This window comes from Mustela putorius, unplaced genomic scaffold (assembly GCF_011764305.1).
Source record: "Mustela putorius furo isolate JIRA1106 unplaced genomic scaffold, ASM1176430v1.1 tig00001075_pilon_pilon_pilon, whole genome shotgun sequence".
NCBI lineage: Eukaryota > Metazoa > Chordata > Mammalia > Carnivora > Mustelidae > Mustela > Mustela putorius.
In genome coordinates this window covers 19431-42513 of record NW_025421560.1, presented here as the reverse complement: position 1 = coordinate 42513, position 23083 = coordinate 19431, and the positions used below count along the sequence as shown (strand labels likewise).

The 23083-nt window shown below is 47.4% G+C and overlaps 1 protein-coding gene across 13 annotated transcripts in view; it reads left to right on the top strand.

The window, feature by feature from the left end:
• Positions 1–22831, top strand: part of LOC101683557 (spermatogenesis-associated protein 31E1-like) — a 71356-nt gene extending 48525 nt beyond the window's left edge. For 5 of the 13 annotated variants that reach the window (XM_045087211.1, XM_045087212.1, XM_045087210.1 and 2 more), the window contains 8 exons: positions 3878–4051; positions 8765–8848; positions 9571–9725; positions 16748–16846; positions 17286–17333; positions 17710–17772; positions 18319–18379; positions 18632–22831. In XM_045087211.1, coding sequence (XP_044943146.1) covers positions 18843–22754 — 3912 coding nt within the window. In that variant the 5' untranslated portion in view covers positions 3878–4051; positions 8765–8848; positions 9571–9725; ... (3 more) ...; positions 18319–18379; positions 18632–18842 and the 3' untranslated portion in view covers positions 22755–22831. Of the gene's footprint in view, positions 1–3877; positions 4052–7426; positions 8849–9570; positions 9726–16747; positions 17334–17688; positions 17773–18318; positions 18380–18631 lie in introns of those variants that run through there. The other 8 variants (XM_045087219.1, XM_045087222.1, XM_045087220.1 and 5 more) reach the window with 8 other exon arrangements.
• The last annotated feature ends 252 nt before the right edge of the window (positions 22832–23083 follow it).

Here is a 23083-nt window from a genome sequence, read left to right as displayed (position 1 = left end):
TTTTAACAAGCAAAGCTAAGGATTACTCAGTATCTTTTGAGAGAATGAATCATGTCAGTCAATCCCCCTAACAATTCCATGAGGAAGGTAGAAATACTGTCTCTATTTGATGAAGGAAACCAAGGTTTTAAGAAACTGCCCCTTTCCATGCTCCACATTGAGTCCCAGGCAGGATTTGAACCCAGGGCTTCCAGCATTATGGGCCTGACCTCACAAGAAAGTTGCATGCAGATGCTTCAGAAGACTTCTCAACTCTGAGGTTACATGAGCCTTTGTACCCAGGGAGAAACCTCCTCCTACCCACAGAAAAGCTGGCTGGTACTGGGAGAGTCCTTAGTGCCAAGGCACAGCATCATCAGGTAACAGATGCGGGACAAGGCCCAGTCAGAGGTGGTACTGCTGCACCTTGGATTCAGTGAGGTCTCCAGGCCTGTGGAGCCTTCTGCACTCTGAGTTCCAGGAGTGAGTTGTGGATGGAACACAGAGTCCAGCGGCAGAGAGACAGCAGTTCTAGCCCCTGCTCAGCCTCTTTGTCGCTGGGTGACCCCAAGCAGGGCTCTGAAGCTACATACCTCTTCCCTAAATTGGAGAATGTAATGAGTACTGCTATGTGGGATGTAGAAAGATATGACTCCTACGGTTCCTGCCTGGTGCCTGGGAGCACGTGTGGAGCCCAGAGGGAAGGCATTTTTGTCAGTGACCAATTTACCCATGCACCTGTTCTTCCACTTGTTGATTCTGGTGTCGTCCTTAAAAAACAGATGCCAAAGCTAAGGTCAGGAATATTTCTTCTTAGGCGTTCTTCTCTGAGGTTTATAGCTTTAGCTCTTAAATTAAGATTGTGACCCATATGGGGTTCATTTTGTGTCTCCTCTGAGGGCAGGGTCCATGGACCTTCCTTCAGTCATTTATAATTTTATGTATTTGTATGTGTAAGAAGGGACAGGTCAATAGATATGCAAGAATTTGTAGAATAATATTTATTCTATCCTTGAAGAAATTCGCTGAGATTGTGAAAAGGAGGTTAACTTGTATCTTGTGTGGAGGTAGAGTAGTGTCCTTGTTAAGAGCACACTCCCCCCTCTGGTGGCCACTGGAGACATTGCAGGAGTTCCCTGATGTGTCTGCAAAGCAATCCACAATGTTGGGCATCTTCAAGGATTCACAGAGATCCTAACATTTCTGTAAAATTTAATGTTTTGGAGGGTGTCTTCTAGGAAATCTGTGATAAAGTGCACTATTTCGAGAAATATTTTCTGAGAATCCTAGTCAGGCCCTGAGTTCAGGATAGAAAGTAGGGAGAGTGGTGGATGCTTCCCAAGAGTCACAAGGAGTACAGTGGGGTATAGTGTGGAAGATAACTGGTCTACACCAAAGCTCTGTATATCCAGTTGAAAGAAAAAAAAACATATTTATGGATTCCTGTGCTTACATTAACCATAAAACATTTTAGAAAAATTGAAAACTATCACTCAACATATCTGTATCCTCTTTTCCAAGTTAGATGACATCAACTTATATTCCCAGCTTATTTTTTACTTATTAGGAGAAGATGATGTCATATATTGAACCCTTAATGACTTTACAAAAATCCTTGCAGAGCTAACAGATGGATTAAGTCCTAAACTTTTATTGACACAGATTTAATATACAAAAATGAGTTTCATCTTTATACACGAATAATGTGCTGTCAAGAACAGAAATTAAGAAAATAGTTTATAATTGATAATCACTCAAAAAGAATAAGATACATAGGAATTACTTTCACCAAGAGATGAAAGACCTGCATACTGAAAACTTAAATCATTAATGAAAGAATTTGAAAAAGCCAGAATTAAGTCTGAAGACACCCCATGCTAATGGATCCCTAGAATATATGTAATCCAAAGGTCCACACTGTGTAAAGCAATCTAAATATTCGGTGAAAACCCCATGAAGATCTAATGACATTTTCAGAAATAAAACCAATAATCCTACAAAGTGAATGATACCACAGAAGGCCCTGAATAGACAAAGCCATCTGGGGAAAGAACAAAACTGGAGGTGGTATGCTTTCAGAGCAGAAAATCCAGCAAAAACCCCACACATATGTAGTCGATTAATTTAGAACAAAAGCTCCAAGAATATAAAATAGGGAAGCAACAGTCTCCACCAAAAGTGGCTTTGGAAACACTGGGCAACCTCAAGTAAAGCAATGCAACTGAATGTCTAGCCAACCCCATCCACAACAACAAAGTCACAATGTGTCAAGGACTTCAACAAAACAGCTACAGCCATAAAATACATAGCTTAAAATTGGGCAGAATGTTATTAACACCCCTGATTTTTTATAATAAATTCCATGAACAAAATTTGAACTCCAGATTCTGAGATCAAGAGTCAGATGCTGTGCTAACTAAGCCAGCCAAGAATCTATTAAAACAATGGGGCACAGAGGCATCAGCAGAGATCTATTCATTTATCCCCCTTAACACATTTTTTTAGAAGAATGTTTCTTGAGTTCCTTCTTGACACTGATTTTTGGATTTGACATCAGAAGCAAAAGCTACAATGAAAAATAAAATGGGACTGCATCAAACTAAAAGCCTTCTGTACAGCAAAGGAAATCTCCAGTCATCAACATACTGAAAAGACAACATACTGAAGAGAAGAAAATATTTGCAAACTAACTGTTAAATGTCTCATATCCAAAATATTGAAGAACTCATACCATCAGGGAAATGCAAATCAAAGCCCAAAATGATGTCACCTGTCAGAATGACTAGTATCCAGTAGACCGAACAAGAAGGTTTGCCAAGATGTAGAGGAAAGGGAACTGTGCTCTTTTGGTGGGACTGTAAACAGGCTGTTGGTAGGACTGTACGTGGGTGCAGTCACTATAGAAAACAGTATCAATTTTTCTTAAAAAAAAATTCAAAATAGGGGCACCTGGCTGACACAGAAGAGTGAGAGACTCTTGATGTCAGGGTCATGAGGTTGAGCCCCACATTGGGGGAGGAGAGTACTTTAAAAATGGATATAGAACAACCATATAATCCAGCAATTCCCTTAACATATTAGAATAAATCCAAGTCTTCTCTCTTCTAAAATGAAGATGTATATGGGTGCCTGGGTGGCTCAGTCGTTAAGCATCTGCCCTCAGCTCAAGTCATAATCTTAGGGTCCTGGGATTGAGTCCAACATTGGGCTCCTTGCTCAGTGGAGAGTCTGCTTCTCCCTCTCCCACTCTCCCTGCCTGTGCTCTCTCTCTCTCTTGCTGTGTCTCTCTCTCTGTCAAATAAATAAATAAAATCTTCTAAAAAATAAAATAAGATGAAGGCATATAGTTTTATGTGCCCCGCTGTTTCATTCCAGCACTGAGAGTCTCTGTTCCTTTGAAGTAGATTGTCAAGGGCCCTGGCCACTAAGGCTCAGGTAAACTTCCCTCCAGAGCTCTACTCAGATTCTGACAAGTTAGCTCTCAGTCTATTCCCCTTGTACCCACAGCTCTGCCTCCCCAGTCTTTTATGTCCCAGCCCACCATCCCCTGGGAACTTGACATAAGTTTGTGGTTTGACTGACCCAGGACTTGCTGAGTCAGCACTGCCCCAAAGCTATGTCCTGAGCTGTCCCCTATAAACATGCCTGGGTCACAGGAACTTACGAACTACTTAGCAGAATGCTCTCACAAGCACAGGTTCCCAACCTGTATACTTGCTGATCAGGGAGCATGTCCCGTCCTTTGCTGTGTCACTGTATCCAATGAGCCATAAGGTGTTCTGTACAAATTCCTTCCACACTCGTCCCTCAAGCAGCCAAGTCAGATGCACATGATCACCAAAATGTTTCTGGCTTTAAGTCTTCTGCTACTCATGCAGCTATTTCCTTCCTACCTCAGCAGTATCTGGAAGTGAGGACACGCTACTGAGTCTTCTGATCTTGAAACCTTAGACCCTTCATCTATCTCATGGTCTGATGTGCCTGGTGTCTTCCTTCTGCTCTCAGGAATCTTTTTCTTCATAAGGTCCAGTCCTTGGCTCTGAGTGCTGCATTAACGAATGGAGTCCACCAGGTAACCTTCATGATCCTTAGAGTCTCCCTGTTGATAGCTTGGGAACAATAATCTGGAGTTTATGGGTTTCTAGGAGTTTTTGGAGTGAATAAGTGATATATATCAGTCTAGCTGTCTCAGATTTTGTTTTGTGGAGGGAAACACTGACACTGACAGGGCAAACAAAGTCCATTCAAATGCAAGATATTTCATACATATACATGATCAAAAAGGAAAATTCAAACCATAATTTGTCTCATTTTATATTTATTCAAAATGATGACCTAAGTTTGTTTCCTTCAAAAGGCCCACATAAGAAAGCAAGAGCCTATTATAAGTGGTCATTTTGACAGAAATCTAGGTGGTGTTTTTCCTCTCCCATCACTGACCTTTTCTTCCTCCCAACTTGCAACACATAGCCTATTCTTTTTTCTTCTTTGGAAGGAAGCCAGGTGCCCACCTTAATGCTCAATCCCTGAAGAATAGGGTCTTCTGATAATCACACAGAAACAATGGCTGGCCCAGTTGGGACCAGTACCCACAAGGGAACTGCATCTCCACTTTTGGCAACATTATCTGAGGTGAAATGTTAGATCCCAATTGCGGAAATTTGGAGTGAATTTTCCTCAGCTCCTTCCAGAGGTGAATGTGGGGTGTGACTGCCCCAGGGCCTGACTGCTACAGCAAGGAACACTGCTCCAGAACTCCAGACTATGAAGACTATGGGAGGATTAACTCTGAAACTGCCTGTAATCAAAAAAGAGTTTGTGAGTGAGGGAAGGAGAAACAGTGAAGCATCAGTGTGGGAAATACCCACTGGATGCCAAAAGTACTTGAATGCTGAGCAAGGACTGGGCCTGATGTCTTGCACCTGGCATGTGTCCCCACAGGAGGCTCTCTCAAGCAAGGACTAAAGCCATAGTTGATGCCAAACTCAGTAGAAATTTACAGTCCCTTCCAGGCAGTGGAGATGTGAGAGAAAGAGCTTGGGCTTTGGAACCAAGGCACCAAAACTTCAGTGCCCAGTTTCTCATATAGTAGTCTTCAAGTCTCTGTTCCCTCACACAGCACACAAAGACCACGATAGTGCCTTTTCCTTTCTCATGCTTGATCAAATGCCATGAGGGAAATCTAAAACCTGCTCAGAGGTGAGGTTTATTGTTAGATGAAGTTATTACTGACTCATTAACAGAGATTATGAAGTGTGCTTTTTGTTTATTTATCAACCTCTGAACATGTTTTTCAGTGGTGATGACATTTCTCCCCAGGTTTATTGAGGTGCCACTTGGTGTACAATAAACTGAGGCCCAAGCATCACCAGGCTTCCCTCAAGAGAAGGCACAGGGTCCAAGTGGATGCTCATTGCTCACAATCCTTGTCTTGACTTCTGGGCATTACCTGTAAGACTGGCCATTGGGGAAGTACAGTCAACATGAGTTAAAAATTTGCCATACTAGCATTTGTAGGAACTTTCACATGATGACCCCATGCCAATGCTTAAGTGGTTCTTTAGATAAACAGAAAACAGAAGGAAAATAAATAGAAAAAGAGATAAATAGAAAGAGAATGAAAACTTCTCATCCTGTCCATGAAGCTAGCATTAACCTGGTCCTCAAACTAGGCAAAGATCCCATGAAAAAGAAGAATTTCAGACCAATATCCCAATGAATATGGACACCAAGATTCTCAACAAGATCCTAGCTAATAGGATCCAACAGTACATTAAAAGGATTATCTGCCATGACCAGGTGAGTTTGATCTGGATGCAAGGGTGGTTCAATATCCGCAAATCAGTCAATGTGACAGAACAAATCAATAAGAGAAGAGAACCACATGGTCCTCTGTATTGATGCAGAAAAAGAATTTGACAAAATACAGCATCTGTTCCTGATTAAAATGCTTCAGAGTATAGGAACAGAGGGAACATTCCTCAACTTCATCAAATTTATCTATCTATGCAAAACCCACAGCAAATATCATCCTCAATGGGAAAAACCTGACAGTCTTCCCTTTGATATCAGGAACACGACAAGGATGTTCACTCTCACCACTCCTGTTCAACATAGTACTAGAAATCCTAGAAACAAGAGACAACAAAAAGAAATAAAACGTACTCAATTTGGGAAAGAAGTCAAACTCTCTCTCTCTGCAGATGATGTGATACTTTATATCCAAAATACTCCACCCCCAAACTACCAGAACTCATATAACAATTCAGTAATGTGGCAAGATACAAAATCAATGCACAGAAATAACTTGCTTTCTTATTCACTAACCATGAAAATACAGAAAGGGAAATTAGAGAATTAATTCCATTTACTATAGCACCAAGAACCACAAAATACCTTGGAATAAACCTAACCAAAGACATAAAGCATCTGTACTTGAGGAACTAAAGAATACTCATGAAAGAAACTGAAAAAGACACAAAAAGTTGGAAAAGTATTCCATGCTCATGGAACGGAAGAATAAACATTGTTAAAATGTCTGTACTTCACAGAGCTTTCAATTCCATCCTGGTTCCATGGAACTTTCAATTCCATCCTGGTCAAAATTCCACCAGCATTGTTCAAAGTGCTGGAACAAGCAATCCCAAAATTTGTATGGAACCAGAAAAGATCCCAAATTGCTAAAGAAATGTTCAAAAAGAAAAACAAAGCCAGGGGCATTATGTTGCCTGATTTGCATATGGATGCAAAACTCTATTGTCAAATAATCTTCGACAAAACAGGAAACAATATCCAGTGGAAAAAAGACAGTCTCTTCAATAAATGGTACTGGGAAAATTGGACAGCTATATATACAAGAATGAAGCTTGACCTTCCTCTTACCCCATATACAAAGATAAACTCAAAATGAATAAAAGACCTCAACGTGAGGCAGGAATCTATCAAAATCCTAGAAGAGAACATAGGCAGTAAGCTCTTCGACATAATCCCCAGCAACTTCTTTCAAGACATGTCTCCAAATGCAAAGGAAACGAATGCAAAAATGAACTTTTGGGACTTCATCAAGATCAAAAACTTCTGCACAGCAAAGGAAACAGTCAATAAAACAAAGAGGTAACCCATGGAATGGGAGAAGATATTCGAAAATGATAGTACAGACAAAGGGTTGTTACCCAAGATCTATAAAGAACTCCTCAAACTCAACACTCAAGAAAGCAGATAATCTCATCAAAAAATGAGTAGACAGGAACAGACACTTCTCCAAAGAAGACATACAAATGGCTACCAGACACATGAAAAAATGTTCATCATCATTATCATCAGGGAGATTCAAATCAAAACCACTTTGAGATACCTCCTTACACCAGTTAGAATGGCCAAAATTAACAGCACAGGAAACAGCAAGTGCTGGAGAAGAGATGGAGAAAGGGGAATCATTTTCCAGGGTCCTGTCCCTCAAGCTCTCCAATTGGGGAACCCTGAGTCATGCCCCACAAGTCCACCTGCCACCCAGGCAGAAACGATGCCTTTCAGAGCTGTGGAAAAGCCTCAGAGTGAGAGAAACCTTTGTGACCCAACGGGGCCATATCCAAACTCTGGCACCACGGCGGGTCAAAAGTCGGAGGCTGATGCCTGGCCACAACCCCTCCCTCAACTCTGCTCCAGGAAAGCTCCCCTGCGCTGGGGCCCCTGGGTGGGCCCCTTTGTCTCCACACATTTTCCAGATGGCCGAGACATGCCCTAGGCAAGAAAGCGCTCTAGGCCACAGGGGACAGGGCAGTCCGAAGGGCTGCCCAACACCTACCAATTCTCACGAGTTTTCTGTCCAAACCTTTATCAATTTGGGCAGAAAGCTCATGAGAATTGACCAGAAAATCCGTAGCGAACTCGCTTCGTGTGATGCATGTCTGCCTGGCTCGGGATCCTGAGTTGTCCTGGCTCGAACCCTGCCAGAAGGCCCTCTTGTGAGTCAGGTGCAGGCGAGGCCAATGCCTTCTGCACCTCAGCCTCCAGGGGTCCCCTCCCTGGCACTTGGCAGATGGGGCCTGCCATGCCCCTAGGCCCGGGCCTGAACCCTCACCTGGTTTTTCAGTCTTCCTTTTCCAGGGTCCTGTCCCTCGAGCCCTCCAATTGGGGAACTCTGAGTCCCACGCCACGAGTCCACCTGCCACCGAGCCCGAAATGGTGCCTTTCAGAGCTACAGAAAACAATCAGAGTGAGAGAAACCTTCGTTCCCCCACTGAGGCCATCCCCAAACTACGGTGCCACAGCAGGCTGAAAACTTGGAGACTGACACCCTGCTAAAACCTCTCCAACAACTCTGCTCTGAGAAAGCTCCACTGTGCCAGGGCTCCCAAGTGGGCCGCATTGTCTCAGTGCATTTTCCCAATGGCCGAGACATGCACCGAGTGAGAAAGCACTCTAGGCCAGGGGGGACAGGGCGGTCCCCCATTGATTTGGGTAGAAAGCTCATGAGAATTGGCCGGCGTTGGGCAGCAATTGGTACTGCACTGTCCCCCGTGGCCTAGAGCGACTTCTTGCTCGGTGCATGTCGCAGCCATCCGGAAAATGCGTCGAGATGACCCTGCCCACCCAAGGGCCCCTTCCCAGGGGAGCTTTCTAGGAGCAGAGTTAAGGGAGGGTTTGGGGCCAGGCATCAGCCTCCAACTTTTCCTCCCGGTTTGGTGTTGATAGTTGGGGATGGCCTCAGTGGGGGCATGAAGTTTTCTCTTGCTCTGAGGGTTTTTGCGCAGCTCTGAAAGGCAGCGTTTCCTCTTGGTGGCAGGTGGATTCATTGGGTGTGACTCGGAGTTTCCCCATTGGAGGTCTCAAGGAACAGGACCCTGAAGACGGAAGACTGAAAAACCAGGTGAGGGTCAGGGCCCTGGCCTAGGGGCATGGGAGGCTCCATCTACCAGTGCCACCAAGGGTACCTCAGGAGTAGCAGGAGGTGGTGGCCTCACCTGTGCCTGACACACTGTGGGCTTACTGGCAGGGTTCGAGCGGGGACAACTCAGGATCCTGTGCAAGGCCCAGGGGGTGGCCCTGCAGATATGTGGTGCATGAAGTGAATTCGCCACAGGTTTCCAGCCAATTCTCACGAGCTTTCTGCCCAAATCAATATCGATATCGATTTAGGCAGAGAGCTCATGAAAATTGGCTGGTGTTGGGTGACTATTCAAACCGCACTGTCTCCGTGCTGCCCACCCGAGGGCCCCTGTGCAGGGGAGCTTTCCAGGAGCACAGTTGAGGTAAGGAGTGTGGCCAGGCGTCAGCCTCTGACTCTTCGGCCCAGTGTGGCACCAGTGGTTGGGGATGGCCTCAGTGTGGACATGAAAGTTTCTGAGAGTATTCCGCAGCTCTGAAAGGAACCATTTCCTCCTGGTTGACATGTGGACCCATGGGGTGTGACTCAGGGTTCCTCAACTGGAGGGCTCGATGGACAGGACCCTGGAAAAGGAAGGCTGAAAATCTAAGTGAGCGTGAGGGCCCAGGTCCCATCTGCCTGAGCCAGGGAGGGTACCCCAGGAGGCTGAGTAGCAGGAGGCGGTGGCCTTACCAGCTCGTGACTCACTGAGGGCTTTCTCACAGGGTTCAAGCTGCTGGAACTCAGGATCCCAGGCCAGGCCCAGAGGGCGGCACTGCAGACTTGTAGCACATGAAGCGTGTTTGCTGGGTGTTTTCCGGCCAATTCCCAGGAGCTTTCTGCCCAAATCCTTATCTCTTCACAGATGACATGATGAGAGGTAAGGTGTTTAATGATCCTGACTACGCAGAAAAATGAGACTGCTAATCCACCGTGGAGGAAATGGAGGGCATGTCTGTAGTATAAGAGATTCCTTTGAACCAGCAAGCCCTGGTATGAAAGTCAGTAAAAAACAGCTGCCCAATCCAGGCAGAACTACTGGTAGTCCACAAAACTCAGGAATGAAGGGTTGGGTCACTCCACCAGATAAAGAATCATGACCAGCTGAGGTGCTTGTTCACAGTGAATGTAATGTAGAACGAGCAGCCAAAGTAGCAGATAGAATACCAGCTATGACCATGTGACCAGTTACAGAAATAAGGACTCTAATTCTTCTTTTCATAAGATTTTGTTCATTTGTTTCTTAGTTCAGAGTGCAAGTGGTGGGCGGGACAGAGGCAGAGGGAGAAAGAATCTTCAGCGATTCCATGCTGAGCACAGAGCCCCATGTGGTGCTCAGTCTCAGGACACTGACATCATGACCTGGGCCAAAACCAAGAGTCGGAAGCTTAACCAACTCAGTCACCTGGGCATTCCAGGACTCTAATTCTTATGAGTATTTCTTCCTTATTTTGTTATGAGTATTTTTGTGTTGATCCATCTGTTTTCTTCCTTCTCTTGGTCCCTTATCAGAGAACATACGATGCACGTTTGTGATGGTTAATTCTATGTGACAACTTATGTATGTCAGAGGATCCAGATAGTTGATCAAACACATGTCTGGATGTAACTGCAGAGGTATTTTTTTATATGTGATTTTCACTTAAATTTTGAGAAAAGCAGATTATGCTCTGTAACGTGTGTGGGCCTCATCTAATCAGGTGAAGGTCTTAAAAGAAAAGATTGAGGTCCCCAAGTGTGAAGGAGTTCTGCCTCCAGGCAGGGATCAGACTCAAATTGCCACATCAGCTTGGTCTGCCACCAATCTGCAGAGTTCAAACATTCCAGCTTTCAAAGTCAGCAAATTCTTTAAAATCTCTTTCTCTGTTTCTTTCTCTTTTTCTCTCTCAGTAAACAAACATACACATTCTAAAACCCTACTACAGAAAGTACTTCCCATTTGTAATTAACAAAATGATGAATAAGGAATGGAAGATGGGCATCCTATTTACTCAGAAATTATTGGCATGTGCCTTGGCTATTAATTATAAAAACTCTAACAAGTTTCTAGTAAATTCTCAACAAGCACCTTCAAAGAAAGTATACAAAAGGACTAGGCTATATACCAAAACCCAGAAAAAACAAACAAAATGAAAATCCAGTAACTGCATGAAGTAGTAGGCAAAGTGATCATAAGAATAAAATTAATCAAATAAGAAGCATAAACAACTGCAACTAAGAAGGGACATATAGCCAGACATCAACAAAACATGAGCATGGGATTTGCTTCTCCTGGAGGCAATGGAGCCAGGATGCTGGGTTTCTCCAAACTCTGAGCAGGCCAGTCTGGGTTTGATCCTCTGGCAGAGAGCTACCCACTGAAGAACTCAGGTGTGGTTTTCTTTCCTTCAGAGAATTGCTGACAGACCATCTGTCACACACTCAGCCTGAGCCTGAGCATAAAGAATAGCAGTGTCAGCCACAATTGTGATTCTTAAGAATGACTCTCACCCCAAACTAGTGCAGTATCCTCTCACGGAGAAGAGCCTGGTTAGGAAGCTCAGAAGCCAGGCGACTCATATTGCAATTAACACTGGGCCAGGGTGCATGGCTCTGGGGTCAGCTGTTCCCAGGATGGGTTGGGAGATCTGATCAGCGTAAGAAGTGGGTCAGGTTGATCAGGGTGGAGATGCGTAACAAAGAAATAAAAGTGGACACCCGTGGCTGGCTGATACTCAACCTGGATGGCTCAGTGGGTTAAGTGCCTGACTCCTGATTTCAGCTCAGGTCAGGATCTCAGGGTCAGCTGGGCTAACCAGCACTTAGCAGGGAGTCAGCTGAAGATTCTCTCTCTCTCTGCTCCTCCCCCCTGTTGTACTTTCTATCACTCTCTCCCAAATAAATATATAAATCTTTTTTAAAAAAAGAATGATAAGAAAGGCTGCAGGGCTAAACAAAGTGAAAGGCCAGTGAGTCATCATGACATCTCAGATTTCAAAATGATAATGAAGAAAGTGGAAAACAATCCAACCTCCAAAACATGCCAAACTCCGGGGGGGGGGTGGGGGGTGGCGGGAATCTGTTGCCTTTTAAAAAAATGTGCCCTTGGAAAATATTTCCAAGGACATCTTCTGTTACCCGCTCATTGGGCTTCTTATGAATATTTATGGCACAGGTATGGAATGAATGCTGTTACATAGAGCATGAACATCAAAACAGGCAGAAGCCATGAACCTGGCATCAGAGAATGCATTGCTAAGGCAATTTCTGGTGCTTCAGGAGTTCTTGTCAATTTGGCTGTGACTGTGATGGTATCTGTGGGGTGTTGTCTACTTATGGACACGGCTCAGGGGCCAAGCTGTGGACTACGGCTTATCTTCCCAGGTCTGTTTAGAGAGAAGGCCAGAGCTCAGTATTGTTAGGTAAATTGCACATTTTTATTAAAGCAATAATCTTTGAAGAGTTTAAGTAATGTTTTCCATTTCGGGTATTATGTACCACCTGAAGGGACAGTCAGCACTTAGCATCATGGAAAAACTGGGGGTGACCCATGGGTTTATGCTGTTGAATAAAGCTGCAAGAACCTCTAAGAGCTTCAGAAAAGCACACATTTGCTCAAAATAATTTTTTAAGTGAAACTGTATTAGGAACTAGTTTCAGTCCCTTTCTGGCTCACATTGGCCATTTTTAAAAAGGAGTAGAGGGAATGTAGCCACAGCACGGATTTATCCATTTCCACACCAGACCTGGGGAAACTCACGCTCTGCATTTTGTGTTCTCCAGAGAAGGAAGAGCACCACTGTGATCCAAAAAGCATGACCACATAGCATTCCCATACTTTCATGTAACCAATGGCGCAGGTGGAAAGACACGTGACCAGCCAGTCGGGCAAGTGATTGTAGCTGGGGTCGCTGGGGCCAGGGAGTTGGTCGGAGTCAAGTTGGCCCACAGAAGTGCATTTTAAAGGAAACTTGCTGTAATGGGGTGTAAACATTGGCAGAGAAAGGAGCCCTGGCGACTTCCTGCTCCTGCCCCCTACAAATACCACTGACTATCTCACTGTCAAGGAGGAGACATGCATCATTTGTTTTCTTTTAAGTGGCAGAATCAGAATCTACAAATGCCTTGATGTAATAGAACAGGTCTTAGCAACTTGACATTCAGCACGATCCAATGTCCTAATACAGCCTGCTTCAGGTTCACTTCAACTTGCTTGGACTTCTGAGGATCCAAGGAGCTAATCAGTGCCATTTCCTAAAAATTTCCTAATGGGGGTTCAGGGCCAGATGGTTAAGTGTCTGCCTCTGTCTCATCTTTAGATCTTGGGACCCAGCCCTGTGAAGGCATCCCAGCTCAGTGGGAAGTCTGCTTTTCCCTCCCCCTCTGCCTGTCCCCCCTGTTTGTACTCTGTCTCTCTGTTTCTCAATTGAATAAATAAAATCTTAAAAAAGAAAATCTCCCAATGTCATATCTAGGGAGGGACTGTCACATCCTTGTCAATTAAAGATGACAATAACCCAAATTGTTGAAACTTTTGTGCATATCCTGCTCTGATCCTGGGATAATTTGGTAGGTTGTCTTCATCATGTTGATGGTTTCCTTTTCTGTGCGCCATACTTTCCAGTGCTCTGAGAACATGAACGTAAGCCCATTTTTAAAATTCAACAGCTCCTGGAATATTCTGGAGTGGATGACCACCACTCACACCTCACCAGAACATATGAGAGCACCTGTGATCCTGCTCCTTCCCCAGCATTTTTTAGCTTAGCCAGTCTGATGATTGAAACACATTATCATATCCTCCACTTTGTGCAGTTCGCTCTGTCAATGGAAGACTCAGGTAGGAGGCAGAGTAGTTGCAAATTCACTAATCCTAGAAAGCTAAAATGCTAGAGAGGATACGAAGCAGAAGCATCCTGTGTGTAGTGAAAGGGACCACAAAAATCCTCCAGGTCTCACCGAACTAGATTTACAAAAAATATTTATATTGGAAGCTAAACTCCTTCTCTAGATACTAACATGAATATTAGGAAGGTTTCATTGAATCCTGGGAGAAATGCAGAACCATTTGGGAGTTCTTGTCTATTTCAGGGAATGTCTTAGATTCTGGGGCTTGCGTCTCTCCAGCCCAGAGTTTGGGCAGGACCTCAACTGACCTTCCCGGATTTGAATAGAAGACACAGAGGCACAGATGTGCTCGGTGCTTCACCTGGGCTGTTGAGTGAGCACTCCCAGGTACAACATTTCTCAAACCTTGGCATTCATCACAGAAAAGGCAGGGTGGTACACACTGTGTTCTATCATTGGAGATTTTATTATGTATCAGGTGAAGCACACGGAAGAGGAAAACAGGAATGGAGTCCATCTTTGTGGACATCAGTGTCATTACCAGGCATGTAATAGTGCACTTAAGCTGTCTGCCCTGTGTAAATACATGGAAACATTGTGCTTTTCTTACAAAGATACACATTATACCTAAATATGTAGACCAGTGTTTATAACTGAACAAGCAAAATACTCCAAACATGAAAGCCCCATCTAATTTTCTCCAAAAGCTGCTAGATCTCTCAAATGTTTACTTTCCACCATGCTTTATTTATGAAAAGCTCCTTTTCCTCCGTCACTTTTCAAGCTCAGGGCTTGTTAGCCTGAAAGTCCCTGGCTTAAATTCAAATACATTTTCACCTCCTTTTCTGTGATTTAATAGAATCCATCCTCAAGTGTGAGGCCTGGTCTGATCTGTTTTCTGTAAAGTCACGGTCACCTTGTTCCACAAGCCCTGGTGGTGGGCCAGCCAGACCCAGGCCCTGCTGCCTGGCACAGTCAGAATGCAGCCTGCTAACAGCCACAGCCCAATACCTTCATTTGCTGCTAAAAATCTCCAGCCAGGAGGAAGCAAGTACCATCCACTAAGAATCAAAAGCCTGCATCTTGTTCTTTTAGGTCTGGGAACCATCAGAAAGTGACCTTAGTTGGATTCAGCTTGTCATAAACAGGGCAGTGGGGAGGTTTCAAAACTGAAAGTCACACTGGGCTCTTTAAGGTCTTGGCAACAAAGACCCCTGCAGGGGACAAAACATCTTACAATCGGTTTTTCTCCTCCCTTCCTGTTGGCCATTTCATTTTTGCTATGTCTAATTTTATTTCCAAAGGGGTTGTTTACATTTTAGTGTATCTTAGTGTTTAAAAGTTGCAAGCTGATATTTATGAATTATATAGAAGATGTAAGGAATAAGTAAAAGAAACCCATACACATCCCAACTGTTCTAAGAAATGCAGTATCACCCACAGCTTTGGAGTCGTCTGTACATCCTTCCCTCTGTCTATCAGTCCTGTTCGCTATTCTCTGTGTTTACTTTATGTTTTTACTAAAGTAAATGCATTGCTAAATCGTATTTTATTTTGTATAGTTTCGAAAATAGAACAAATGCAACCATCCTTCACAATTTTTCTGCAAGTCGCTTTTATCTCTTCCTCAGTAGCATGTCTAAGGAATTTCCACTTATGATGTTTCACTGTAGTTCACTGTAACTTGAGCATGATACTGCAGAGCACATACCTTGCACTCGACAGGACTGGGTTGGTCCCCATTTTTTATTACTACAAAATGGCAGGTTTTCTCTAGCTCTAGCAGCAGAATCACTCTTTCAAAAGGCGTGCTCTCTTCAGCCTGGCTGAGGTCATGGTGAAGCATTTTCAAAAGCGATGGCTCTAACTCACAGCCTTACCCCAGTCAGAACCCATGGGCAGAAGCATGACATCACCACACAGGCCGCTTTCCGTGGTGTCAGCAAAACACTCCATACCCAAGACATTCTCAGAACTGAAGCTACTTTCTAGACACCAACGTGAATGTTGAGAAACTTGGTCTGTCAGTAGCAGTTCGCTGCAAGCCTGGGAGAAATGTAAAGTCATTTGGAAGTCCTTACCTACTTCCTCAGCTTTGTAAATTTTGAATAGTCATTAATTGTCTAAGTCCCTCTATCTGAAGTTAGTGAAGATTAATTGAAATAAAACATCTTAAGGTGTTTTCAAAATGTACATGGCTAAAGAAGCACAGAAGAAATTTGAGTTTCTTTTGTACTAGGGTGATGCAAGGAAAGAACATATTATGTGGGGAGACTGGAGCTACAGACAGAGGATAAAAGTTCCTGGAATTAACCAAAATTCCAAGGACAACTCCAGATTTTTTTTTATTTTTTTTCAGTGTAACAATATTCATTGTTTTTGCACCACACCCAGGGCTCCATGCAATACATGCCCTCCCCAATACCCACCGCCTGGTTCCCCCAACCTCCCACCCCCTGCCCCTTCAAAACCCTCAGGTTGTTTTTCAGTGTCCATAGTCTCTCATGGTTCACTTCCCCTTCCAATGTCCCTCAACTCCCTTCTCCTCTCCATCTCCGCATGTCCTCCATGTAACTTGTTATGCTCCACAAATAAGTGAAACCATATAATTGACTCTCTCTGCTTGACTTATTTCACTCAGCATAATCTCTTCCAGTCCTGCCCATGTTGATACAAAAGTTGGGTATTCATCCTTTCTGATGGAGGCATAATACTCCATAGTGTATATGGATCACATCTTCCTTATCCATTTGCCTGCTGAAGGGCATCTTGGTTCTTTCCACAGTTTGGCGACCGTGACCATTGCTGCTATAAACATTGGGGTCAGATGGCTCTTCTTTTCACTACATCTGTATCTTTGGGGTAAATACCGAGTGGTGCAATTGCAGGGTCTGAGGGAAGCTCTATTTTTAATTTCTTGAGGAATTTCCACACTGTTCTCCAAAGTGGCTGCCCCAACTTGCATTCCCAGCAACAGTGGAAGACGGTTCCCCTTTCTCCATATCCTCTACAACACACGTTTCCTGTCTTACTAATTTTGGCCATTCTAACTGGTGTAATGTGATATCTCAACAGATTTTTAAAAGCTATGAAACTGATGGAGCACAACTGGAGATCTCAAGGGGAACAGGTATTCTCTGAGCTTCACGCAGGATGAAAGGCAAACTGACAAAGGTCTGTCTAGCACAGTGAGCGGGTAGGAGTTTCAGGCCTGGGAGGGTGGAGGGATGACAGAGCTACAGGGCTAGCAGTAGAGAGGGGATGTGGCTTGGCTACTTGTGTCCCTTACCTGCCCTCAAGGGCCCTTTGTGACCAGACCACAGCTCTGTGATGTGGGCATGGGGTTTGTGTCTGCATGGACTCACCCAGGGCTCAGTTGTCTGAGGGCAGCAGTGCGATCGGTCACTAACTCTCAGGGCTCAGTTACCTGAGGGCAGCAGTGCGATTGGACAATAATTCTTTTCAGAGGGAAGAGATGGAGAATTATCTCTTCCCTCAGGAATTCCTTACGGATGGTTGGCTGAGCTCCAGTCCCACTCTCTGGGCAGTTAATGCCATCTTTGCCTTTGTGTGCGGACTGGGGCTCTTCATCTTCATATTTTCGTATTTCCAGCCTGATCCGTCCTCACCACGAGGCAAGAAACACAGGAAGAGCAGGAAGGTAAGGATCCCTCGGCCCAGACCCAGCAGAGTGTAACTCTATCATCTTTTCTATTATTCTTTCCACTTTTCCAAGTCACTGGAGAGACTCTGAAATGGGAAAGAATAGAATGGGTATTCTCAGGAGAGAGTAGACCACCATCCATCCAGGACAAGCCACACCAGCCAAGGGTTAGAGGGACATGAGGATTTCTGCCTGAAGATCTCGGGCCGGAGTCCAGGTGTGGTGGAGGGGTCCAGGGCAGCGTCCCAAACACAGTGACCGGTGGCCAAAGACCGGAGGTTAAGAGCTGCCTCTCTAGCAGAGGTCAGGCCCCTGAGCACTCGGTCATCTGCTGCTGGGGTGGGGGTCCCAGCCTCCCCGTGTTTTTTTTTAGCTCAGTACCAAGTGGAGCCACAGAGAAGGAGCAACAGAATCAAGAAATATCAGACTGTGAAAGGTGAGTGTCCGCCACTCACCCCTGCGTGCCCCAGTTACACTGTGCCCCTCACTCTGAAGGCCCAGTCCCACCGTCTCCAGGACACCTGAGCCTAAGCCCATCCCTCAGGAAACAGAGCCCTGGGTGGGGGTTGGGGGCTCTGAGGAGGGAGAATGAACCTGCAGGCTTCCCATATTCTGCACCAGAACGAAGACCTGAGGGGCTGGAAACTGGTATCCCTCACCAGACGCCCCAGGGCCTGGATTGGGGGCGGGACCTCCCACTCCCACTGTGGACAAGCTGTTCAACTCTGCTTAGATTCCTCTGGAGGCTACGGTAGTCCTTCCTCCCCCAGCAAGGTCATGAATGAGGAAGCACTTTGGAAAAGACAAAGCGATCCCCATCATGAATCCTGTGATCACCATGCAAGCATGTGGCCTTGGACAGTGCTGTTTGGGGCTCCCAAGTCCAATCCCCCAAAGGTCTCCCCTAAAGGGACATTGTACCCAACCTCCCGTAAGATCCCTGGACCCTGTCTTCTGCTGTGACCCGGTCTCCTGTTTCCAGGTTTCAGAGAATTTCTGAAGAATCTAGAAGAGGTTCAGGACCTATTCTCCCTACTGGAAAGGTAAAGAATCTGCCCCCTTCTCCCCTGGGTGGGCCTTCCTGAGTCTATGGTGTGACCCCTGGGCTGCAGGGAACAGCCTCTGGGCCTGTTTGCAGGGGCTGGGAGGAGCCGTGGGGACAGACTGTGACCAAAGCCCGGGGCTGCTGCTCACAGCAGGAGCATTGTGATGTGGGCGTGGGGTTTGGAGGGCCATGGGGACTGCTCCCAGCCCCAACTGCTACAGCAGCAGCTCATGCCTCCTGTCTCCCACAGCCACCTGGAGAGGCTCTCTGGCCAGGGGGGCTTTCACCAGTTCTTACGTCAAGCGGCCCCTGGGCAGGTGCGCCGAGGGGTGCCAGCTGGAGCCCGTCAGCCATGCAGGGAGCCTCTGCAAGATGCTGCTCCCGCTGTGGCCCCATCACCTGCCCTAACTCCACTGACGGGGTCCCCTCAGCCTCTGACCTCCACCCTGCCAGCAGAGCCAATGTCCTCTTCAATTGCTGTTGCTTCATACTCCTCCCTGACTACTTCATGGCTAGCAGAGCCTTTCCTCCCCCGGGATGGCTTTCCACACCAGCCACTTGCTCTTCCCCCTTCCCCACCATGTTTCCCTCCTTCAGAGGCCTCCCCTGGGCCTCTGACAGCCTCCTTGGCCCCAGAGAGGCCGGACACTCCTTTGACTCTCCCTCAGTGTGACTCAAGGGCACCCCTACCATGCCCCATCCCACAGAGCTCTGCTCCACACACGCCCTGGTCAGCTGACAGGTCAGCTTCTCCTGTCCCAGCCATCTCGGGCCTGGCCCGCTCACACTGCCCCATTTCGGCCCTGTCCTGTTGGCAAGCGGCTGCCAATGCCTGGAACCTGTGCACCTCAACACGCCTGGAGTCCCGTCAAGCGCCTCTGTCCCATGGCCCACCAGAAACCTTGTTCTGGGGAGACCCCACACACAAACAGGAAGAGACTAAGATCCCCCCTTCCATCAACCCGGACGTCCAGAAGATTCTGGAGATACTCACTGCCAAGAGAAAAGAACTGAAGTCTTGGAGGGAGAAGGACAAGAAAGAAAGGTCAAAATACCAGCTGACCTCTTTCGGGAGAATGTTCAAGTCCCCAGGTGACGGGCAGGACACCATGGGCCGCCCGTCCTTCTGGAGCATGAGGGGCAAAGCAAAACAGCTGCTCGGCCCTGAGAAGCCCCCACATCCCAAGATTCCAAGGGACAATTTGGAGCAGAAATGCCTCCAGCTGTTCTGGGGTCTCCCCTTTCTGCACAGCGAGTCCCTGGTGGCCACTCTCAGAGTGACTGATCCCCCACTGGAGTTCCCGTCTGTCATATTCAATGAGCTCTCTCATGCCTTGCCACTCCAGATTCAAGGCAACGTGACTCCAAGCCTCTCCCTGACCCACGACTTAAACCATCCTTCGGCTGGGCCCCAACCCCTCCCTCTAACTCAGCCCCTGCCCCAGCCCCTCCCTCTGACTCAACCCCAGCCCCTCCCTCTGGATCAGCCCCTGCCCCAGCCCCTCCCTCTGACTCAGCCCCAGCCCCTCCCTCTGGATCAGCCCCTGCCTCAGCCCCTCCCTCTGACTCAGCCCCAGCTCCCACCTCTAACTCAGCCCCAGACCCAGGCACACCTTGCACCTTCTGTCCCAGTGGGATCCTTGTCTCTGTCACCCGAGATGGGGAGCTGTGAGGTTTCTTGCCCTGTAGCTGAGAAGACACCATTTTACATGCCAAATGATTTTCAAAATCTGGAATGTCACTTTCTGGAGAAGCAACTAGAAAGGGGCAAGGAACCCCCTGTGGCGAAAAGATCTCGGCAAGTCTTTAGCCAAGGTCCTCCTGACCTTCTGCAGGGTGGCCAGGCCCCTGAGGGCCATGGGTCAGTGTCTGTCCTTCCTGGAGAATTGATCCACTCTGAGCTCTGGGAGCAACCGGATTGCCACCTTTGGAAGAGGCTCATGAAGCAAGGAAGGGGCCCGCCCTGCAGGATCCAGCTATCCCTGAAGACAGAGCCTCACCAAGAGTTCCAGAAGGTGCCCCAGGCACACAGCTGGCACAGTCCCAAGGCCAAGTCTGAGTCTAGAAATGGAAGCTGCCAGGCCACACAGAAGACTGGGTCCAGGTACCCAGGAAGGACCGTGCCAAGAAAAAGACTGGGCAAGGATTCAAGGTCCAGTGCAGGGAGGATCCGGAAAGATCTACACAGGGGCTCAATGAGCTCTCCAGAGAAGGCTCCAGGAAGAAATCGTGATGAGTCACACACAGACTTGAAGCCCACCACGAGCAGCACAGTCGAGAAGCACCCAGAGAAGGACCTGAGAGACCATTTCAGGAAGTTGGGGCAGTTCAGAGAGGGTCAGATGCCTTTGGATGTTCATCCTTCCAGGCTTGCTGCCCACCATGCCTTGGACGATCCTGGAAAGCCACGCCCTCATGGGAAACCTGGAAAGCCAGTACTTTCCAAGTGCTGGGAACCCTCCCACGATTTTTCCATCCTCAGTCCATATGCTCAGCGAATGCTAGAAGCACATATCATGAGGCTCAGGGTGAAGCACTGGTGGGGCCTCCCCCTCAAGGTTCTCAAGACTATAAACCTCTTCAAGTTGAAGGGCTTCATCCTCTCCCAGTCCTTCCCTTCCCGCTCAGCCACCTGCATATCCAAGGCTGGCTTGGGCACCAAGTTCAGGGGAAATCCTCCTCAGCCCTATCAAGGACAGGTGATGAAAGAGTCTTACCCCGCATGGGGAGGTCCCCTCAGTGCTCCCCAGCCTACATGTAAGGAGATCCAGCAGGCTCTGGAAGGGACCTCACCTGGGGGTGGTCCTCTGGCTAGACAGGGGCCCGGGCCACCTTCTCGGACCTTCACATACAGCTTTGTGGGCAGAATCTGGCACAGTGAGACTGCCTCTAGGACTCTTATGAACAGCAACTTGGAGTCAAATCCAAGTCCAGGATCGGCCACAAAGGAGCCAAGGAGGGTTAATGGGGGTCGGGCCTCACGGGACGTGACCATGCTAGAGGTCAACTTAGAGCCCCAGAATTTGAGTGCCAAAGAGCCCGGGGAGGTGGGGGAGTTCAAGGAGGACCCTGCCTGGGGAGTCACCTTAGAACCCCGTGTGCTGGCCAACAACCAAGGCCTCCGTGGCAAGCTGAGATCAGGGTCTTCAGGGAAAAGTGACATCCCCCTGCAACATACAAAGTTGGTCGTCCGAGACCCCAAAGAGCTACGCCTTGAGGCACAGTGCAGGGTATCGGAGCCCCGGAAGTTGATGGAGTCAGAGAACTGGCCTCGTGATGCCACCCCCACCGTGCTCCTTCAAGACTATGAAACTGGGGTCCTCCTTCAAGACTGTGCGACGGAGAGTCTCTTTCAAGACTGTCAATCCAACATGTTCCTCGCTGCCGACATCTTGGCTTCTCAGGGATCACTGTCTGGCTTCCAGAGCAGGTCCAGTGAAGACACATCTACTTCTGAGGTGCTGCATGGCCAAAGATCCCATGAGCAGAGCCCCCACAGGCAGCTAGGACCCCTGGGACTGCAGCACCAGTGTAAGAGCCTGAGGAAGTCATGTGTCCCCCGTGAGGAGAGAGAGAGCTCCAGGAGGTCCCCCTTGAGAGAGCCTGCCAAAGGGTTGTCAGAAATGAAGTTGCTCCAGATCAGTGAAGTGAGACGTCCAGCCCAGAGCAAGGAGGCAGGAGAGGCCTCGGGAAGCAAGGCCTGTGAGATCTTGCTGAAGAAGGAGGAGGCGCCTCCAGAAAACTACTTCAGGAGAAGAATGATGCACTTGCTCCAGTGGTTCTTTCCCAGTAGACGTAGAGGACTGGAAGATTTCCTTCAAAAGGGCAAGGCTTCATCATCCCAGGGCCGGGGACAAGTCATGGGCAGGTCAGCCATGGACAGCGCTTCTGCGGAGGCTCAGGTGGTCGTGAGGGCTGTTAGGCGGATCTTAGAGGAGAAAGTGTTGCCATACCAGGGACTCAGGGTCCCAGAGGTCGGTTGGTGCAAAAAGGATGTCCAGGCTTCAGCAGACCCCGATGTCTGCTACCAAAGGGTTCTCTCCTACCAAGAGCAGAGGAGAGTGATGAGGGACACAGTGAGTCCACAGGGCACCCCCAGGGGCCAGAACTATGCCAACAAGACCAAGTGGATCGGGTGGCCCTTCCCCACCAGGGTGCCAGAGTGCCCAAGCAGACCCTGCCAGAATGGGTCCCTGGTGCCGGGCCCTTCAGGCCGCACCCTGCGGGCCCACTACCCCAGGGACTGCCTCCTTAAAAAAGACAGTTCACCTGGCCAGCGACTGTGTGCTTCTAATGCCTTTCCTGGCAGGACAACTTTCCTCCAAGAAAAAACACAAATGGTGCAGAGAAAAACTTTTTTTTTCTCACATTAGTACATCATCTATGGGCTAATGGCGTCTTCATGCCACAGTTACTGAGCTTCCCCAAAATAAATTTTTTTTCCCCCTCATGAGTGGTGATGGCTTCTGTGTGCCCTGCTGTTGTGGGAGGGAAGGATCAGGGTCTGCTCTCCCCAAGGACCTGCTTTGGCTTCCAGAATGAATGGGGCCTTGGAGGACCGTTTATCTCGGGGTCCACCCCCGCCCCCTTCCTCCCTCTCCTTCAGTTTCCTTGACAAGGTGAACAAGACCCAGACTGGGACCTCGCACTGCCCATCCTCTCCTGCTTTCCCTCCACCTGGAGATTGTGTGGCTTTAGGGAG